The sequence below is a fragment of the Protobothrops mucrosquamatus genome, unplaced genomic scaffold (assembly GCF_001527695.2).
Source record: "Protobothrops mucrosquamatus isolate PMUCROS unplaced genomic scaffold, P.Mucros_1.0 scaffold2139, whole genome shotgun sequence".
Lineage (NCBI taxonomy): Eukaryota > Metazoa > Chordata > Lepidosauria > Squamata > Viperidae > Protobothrops > Protobothrops mucrosquamatus.
This window is the reverse complement of record NW_015388238.1, coordinates 24,667-31,675: the sequence shown is the minus strand read 5'-3', so window position 1 is coordinate 31,675 and position 7,009 is coordinate 24,667. Positions and strand designations below refer to the sequence as shown.

Sequence of the window (7,009 nt, the reverse complement as noted above, 5' to 3'; positions counted from 1 at the left end):
TAGACTAGACTAGACTAGACTAGACTAGACTAGAATAGAATAGAATAGAATAGAATAGAATAGAAGGGACCTTGGAGGTCTTCTAGTCCAGCCCCCGCTTAAGCAGGAGAACCTATGGCATCTCAGACAAGTGACTGTCTAGCATCTTCTTAAAAATCTCCAATTCTTAAATGAGTCATGCCCAATTTTATGACCTTTTTTGCCATGGTTATTAAGCATTTTATGACCTTTTTTGCCTTGGTTATTAACAGCCATGCAGTTGTTAAATGAATCATACAGTTGTTAAGTGAATCTGGCATCCCCCATTGACTTTGCTTATCAGAAACTGACCCCAGGGAGCTGCAACAAACATTGCTATTACATGCCAATTGTCAAGTCTTCCAATTTTGATCACATTATCATGGGGATGCAACGATGGTCATAAATATGAGGACTGGCCATAAGTAACTTTTTTAATAATGGTGTGACCCTGAATGGTCACTAAACAAATGGTCGTGAGTTGAGGACTACCTGTATTCTGTCATGCCCCTTTGTGCGAGGTTTTACATGTCTTCCACCCACTCCCTTTCCATTCTGTTACTTTGGAGTAAGTCCCATTGGACTTAAAGAGGATTAATTTCTGAGTAGACCTGTAAAGCAGGGCTTTTTAACCAGTGGTATGGGTACCACCTGTGGTACATTGGCACCTGGCAGGTAGTACGCAACCATCCTCGAAAAGTGGTAGCGGGGGAGGGGAATGAGCTGAACCGGTGGCAGCACCGCACAAGCCTGAGCGAGAGATGGCTGGAGCTGCCGGGCTGTCAGGGCTCAGTGGAAGCGCCAGGATCAGCACCAGGATCCAGCTGGAGCTCGGCACTGATCCTGGCACTTCTGCTGAGCCCTGAGGAAGCACCAATCAGCTGAAATGTTGCAGCATCTTCAAGGTCTTGTGATTTACATTCAGATGCTTGGCAAATGATTCATATTTATGACAGTTACAGTGTCCCAGTGTCATGTGAAGTGACCAAAACCTGTTGCAACCACCCAGCAGATGGGGGGAATAAAAACCAAACACCCCCCCCACCCCACCCCCGCTGCCAATCCTGAACAGAAATGCTCACAACAATGAAAACCTCGGACAGGAGGAAGAGCACGGCCGAGCAGGCAGGCAGGTGTCTTGCTCAGCTGTGGTTTGGGGGGCACTTTTTTCAGTGCCATTGTAACTTCAAACAGTCACTAAGCGAACTGTTGTAAGTCGAGGACTACCTGTACTTCATCACTTTTTTCCTTTCCTTTTTTTTTTGATCATCAAGTTTTTGACACCTTGCTAGGCGACTGGTGGTACTCGGATGTTGCCATATCCTAAAAGGGGTACAATGGGTGAAAAGGTTGAAAAGCCTTGCTCTAAAGCAGTGTTTCTCAACCTTGACAATTTTAAGGCATGTGGACTTCAACGCCCAGAATTCCACAGCCAGCAATTCTGGCTGTGGAATTCTGGGAGTTGAAGTCCACATGCCTTAAAATTGTCAAGGTTGAGAAACACTGCTCTAAAGGACAGCACCATCTCTCATACCAGTTGTTGATCATTCACAAGAGATGGAAATTCACAGGCCCAGAGAGTCACCCAAAATCAGGTCTGTTCAATGGCTTGTACTTGAATGCGGTTATTGGAAGGAAGTTTTAGAAACCTGAGCTTGTGTCCCAGCTTCTTCATATTCAGAGAGTATATGATGGGGTCTCCTAGTGAGTTAATGGTGATCATCATTGCTGTGAGGTTTCTGAAGATATAGATAGCTCGAGAATGCTCATTGGGACACTGCTGAGTGGCTGAATCAAACACCACCCCGGCGAAGAAAGGCGCATAGGAAAACAAAGCCAAGACCCAAATCAATACACTGGTTCTGGCAACTTGGACTTCAGCTAGACGGCAGGTAGCCTGGCACTGTCCTAGAGTCTGCATAGTTCCTTTGTGTTTCCTCAAAAAGATGATGATGTTTGCGTAAGTGAAGAGGGGCAGAACTAACACCACTAGACAGTGAGGAATAGTGATGAAGGTGAGATAGTCCATGCACAACGGACTGTACAGAGCAGAAATTTTATCCTTCTCCAAGCAGTTCCATCCCATCAGAGGCATGAAACCCAAGGAGAAGGCACACGCCCAAATAACCAACGTGGTACTCAAAATCTGGTTCCTGGTAATTCGGTATCTCATCCTCAAGCATCTGGATACAGCCAAGTAGCGTTCGATCCCAATGATGACTAAGTTGTAAATGGTGGCCAGGATGGACATGGCATAGAAGGCGTAAGCTCTGAGGAGTTGCTTGGACCCCACAACGGTGCTTTGAGGGTCCGTGATGAACAGCATGGCGATCCAGAAGCCCGAAGAGCCACAGAGGAAATCGGAGACGGCCAAGTTGCAGAAAAGGATGAAGATGGGTTTGTGCAAGTCCTTGGAGAACACCACCCCAAGAACCACGCCTGAGTTGAAGACGGCTGAGATGAAGGTGATGACAAGTTGAGGGATGCCCAATGCCAGCACCAGGTGGAAGTTCCATATGGGAGCAGTGACGTTGTTCAAACAATCATGCTTTCGGATCATGGTGAGGATCAGCCCTGAGCCTTAGGCAACCATTAAAGCTGAGATACTGAAGATCAGAGGGAAGATGTTGGAATGGAAGGCTGAAGCCAAGAACCCAGATCAAAAGCGAGATCAGGAGATCCACAGATTCTTATTCACGCACTATCTGGATTTTAGAAGGAAACTTCTGATTGAAGAGCTGGGATCCTTACCGCCATTGAAAATATTCCAAGCCATGGTCCTTGCATGTCATATGGGACCACAACTCACCCAGCTGAAGACGTAGATGAACCTGAAGATTTGAAGACTCTCCAGAGCACCTTAGAGCAAGAGAAGATGGGTGGAAGATCATTAAAGAGATATCCAATCTGGAACTAAGGAGAGGTTTCCTGACAGTGAAAACAATCTATCAGTGAAATGACCTGCCTCCAGAGGTTGTGGATGCTTCATCGCTGGAAGTTTTCAAGAAGAGATTGAACAGCCATTTGTCCAGTATGGTATAAGCAGGGGGTTGGACTAGAGGACCTCCAAGGTCCCTTCCAACCCTATAATTCTATGTTCTGTGTCTGGTGCAACAGCTTCTTTTTCTTCTCCTATTCTGCAGCTCTCAGCTAGTAATGGGCACAACGACCTCCTGTTCTGCTGATCCAAGGGGAGAAGACTCAACATTATGCATTCCTGTTTTCCTCCTATCACCCAAACAGTGAGTTAAACATTAACTCCCAGACATCTAATCAGGAGGGCTATCAGCTCCTTACTCCAAGGTTGCTAGGCTGTTCTCACGTAGCAAAGGTATCCAATAAGTTCTAGCTAATCTCTCTGCCCAGTGGAGCTGCCTACACTGGAATGACATTAATTAAAGGACAAATATGGGTAATGAAAAGCAAACAGAGATATTTCCATTCCTTCTGTAGCTCAGCGGTCACTAAGCTGGTGTCCCTTAGATCAGAGATCCCCAACCTTTTGGGCACCAGGGACCAGTTCCTTGGAGAGAGGTTATTCTGCGGACCGGAGGGGATGTGGTTTTGTGTGCTGCCTGCATCCCGCGGATGGGGCTTTGCTTGTTTGTGTGGACCGGTTGCTAGCATGCCGCGGACTGGTACCAGTCCATGGACCGGGGGTTGGGGACCCCTGCCTTAGATCAAGGGTGTCCAATGTTGACGACTTTAAGACTGGTGGACTTCACGCAGGCTGGGGAATTCTGGGAATTGAAGTCCACCAGTCTTAAAGTTGCCAAGGCTGGACATCTCTACCTTCAATGAAGGAGAATATTTGTAGCTCAGGGTTGACATGAGGGGTCCTTGGTGCCCTCTGAGCTTGCTTGTTTTCTTGCAGATGTTTCATTACCCTAACTAGGTGACATCATCAGTGCTAGTAAGGAGTACGGTTTGATGTCAGTTTATAATCTGGTGTCTTGCCTGTCTGGGTCTTAGGGATTCTTCGGTTGGGCTGTTTACTAATGGCTCTTTGGAAGTTTCTTGATTGGGGTCTTGCTTCCTTGATTGTTGGTCTGAAGGTGACCTTGGAGTTAATCTATGCTGATCTGGGGGCTGATTACTGGTGGGGAGGTGCTGGAGTCTGTTTCTCTTTGAGGCTGGTTGATTGTCTCTTTTGCATCGTCTATAGATGTTGTTAATGTCTATGTGCCTATTGATGGCCGATTTGTCAGAGTGCCAGGCTTCTAGAAATTCCCTGGGATTTTGGGACTTGGCCTGGTCCAGGATGGTCACATTTTCCCAATTGAAACTATGGTTAAATCTGTCTATATGTTGTGAAATTGAAGAATTTTCGTCCTGCCTTTTGACTGCTAGTTGGTGTTCATGGATGCGTTCTGCCTGTTTTCTGCCTGTTTGTCCTACCTTCACTGCCTTTGGTTGTCCTACCTTCACTGCCTTAGCTTATCATGGTCAATGATGTTGGGGGTCATCTAAAATACCTACAAAGTCCTACATGGAATCTGGCCAATATTGGTAATAGAATAGAATAGAATAGAATAGAATAGAATAGAATAGAATAGAGTAGAGTAGAGTAGAGTAGAGCAGAGCAGAGCAGAGCAGAGCAGAGCAGAGCAGAGCAGAGCAGAGCAGAGCAGAACAGAACAGAACAGAATAGAATAGAATAGAATAGAATAGAATAGAATAGAATAAAGCTGGAAGGGACCTTGGAGGTCTTCTAACCCAGCCCCTTGCTTAAGCAGGAGGACCTATACCATCTCAGACAGGTGATTGTCTAGTCTCTTTTTAAAAACTTCCAGCAATGTAAATGTTGTAGCCCTTTGGAAAGTTCAACTGAGTAACCACTCAGGGGAGCAACAATGATATTTTATTTTAATTTTCAATGTCTTAATAATATATAAGTGGCTGCTCAAGAAAACAAAAACAGACACACAAAAAACTCAAAGGGCAGACTTGATGGACCACTGGGTCTTTTTTTCTGCCATTAGTTTTCTATATTTCTATGTTTCTATCTCATAGTACAGGTAGTCCTCAACTTACAACCACAACTGAGCCCACAATTTATGTTGCTAAGTGAGACATTTGTTAAGTGAGTTTTGCTCCATTTTACGACTTTTTGCCACATTTGTTAAGCGAATCATGTTAAGCAGTTGTTCAATTAGTAACCTGGTTGTTAAGTGAATCTGGCTTCCCCATTGACTTTCCTTGTCAGAAGTTTGCAAAAGGGGATCACATGACCCTGGGACAGTGCAACTGTCATAAATATGAACTAGATGTTCAGCATCTGAATGTAAATCACGTGACCATTGGGATGCTGCAATGGTTGTAAGGTGAAAAACGGTCATAAGTCACTTTTTTCAGTGCCGTTGTAACTTTGAACGGTCACTAAATGAACTGTTGTAAGTCGAGGACTACCTGTGACTCGAGTGGCATACTGTCTAACAATCCAATAAAAAATTATGGTTGTATTGGACCAGCAGGTGGCACCACCTAGTTAATTTTGGCTGATCTCAGACAGTTGAGTAAGACCTGATGTATATTTGGATGGGAGACCACTAGGAAATCCCCAGCTCTAAGTGGGAAGTCAGCAATGACCAACCTCCAAGAAGAAAATTACAGGGATGAATCCCCAAATTTTATAGAAATCAAGCTCCACTAAATAAGTCTTTTCCTTATTAAAGTACAGTTGTTAGGCAAATCAGATGGTCATCAAGCACATCTGGCTTCCCCCTTTGACTTTGCTTGTTAGAAGACAGCTGGGAAGATCACAAATAACAATCCTGTCACAAATAACAATCAATACAGGCTCTGCAACTGTCATAAATACATGTCAGTTGCCAACTGTTTGAATTTTGACCGTGGGAATGCTGCAACAGTCATAAGTGAAAGGATCAATCAAAAGTCACTTTTTCAGGGTCATTGTAACTTTGAACAGCCGCTAAACAAATGGTCGTAAGTTGAGGACTACCTATGTGACAATTTTTATGAGAGTTGGACTACAATAAAAAAAAATTCTTTATGCCAGCTCAAGTTGTTCATCAATCAAACTGAGCAATGTCTTTTTAAGGTTTCTACGGTGGCAGCCTTCCAGATACACGGGGACTTCAACTCCTAGTACCCCTAGTACTCTGGAGTGGTTAAGGCCAAAAGATTCCCTCCAAGGGGAGAAATAAATGCTGGCAACATTGCTGAAGAATTAGGTCAGGCGTCCATCCCATTAAATCCCTAAACCGGAAGCACTGCTCTGAAGTTTTTCCTGTTTTGGGATCATACAGGTAGTCTTGACATACAACAATTCATTTAGTGACTGTTCGAAGTTACAATTGCACTGAAAAAAGTGACTTATGCATTTTTCACACGACCGTTGCAGCATTCCCCTGTCATGGTTCCGACAGATGAAACTCTTCAAAGAACTTCGAGGCATTGTTTACCTTAAATAATCTTTATTTGAGAAGCATAGCATCGGCACTTACATAGCCAAAGCCAAAATCTGAATTCCCCTCCCCTGAGCACATAGTATCAAAGCACAATTCCCTCCTCTAATTTACAGTCATAAATCACATTCTCCAGTTAGTTTGAAATGCAGGCTTTCCCTCCAGTTCTCCAACCCGCCAATTCTTATCATCTCTTATTTCAACAACCTTGGTTCTCACACTAGTTACAGTATTGTTATGTCTAACTAAACTCCCATGCACATTCCTCCTCCTTCCCCCCCAGTATCATCTAATTCTAACTCTAATTCTAAGAGTAAAACATAAGAAGGAAAATGGTTGCATCTCGGGACTTCCGGTGGCAGGTGACCTCGTCGGACGCAGCTGTTTGCTGCCTCCCGCCTGTTTCAGCGTAAAAGCCGTTTTGACAGCTAGCATCAGCTGTCAAACGGCTTGATACCCTTCCCCTGGGCATAAGGGGATAGGTGAGCTGCCCGGGGTAGGAGTTGAGTTCCCGAGTCGTCCCATGTGGACGATGTAGGTGAGAACTCCTCCGGAGCCCCGAG

The 7,009-nt window shown here is 44.7% G+C and overlaps 1 protein-coding gene across 1 annotated transcript; it reads right to left on the bottom strand.

The window, feature by feature from the left end:
- Positions 1 to 1,609: 1,609 nt before the first annotated feature.
- Positions 1,610 to 2,578, bottom strand: LOC107294871 (lysophosphatidic acid receptor 3-like). The gene has a single exon (XM_015824135.1). It carries the CDS (start codon positions 2,576 to 2,578, stop codon positions 1,610 to 1,612), a length of 969 nt encoding a protein of 322 aa, XP_015679621.1.
- Positions 2,579 to 7,009: the final 4,431 nt, after the last annotated feature.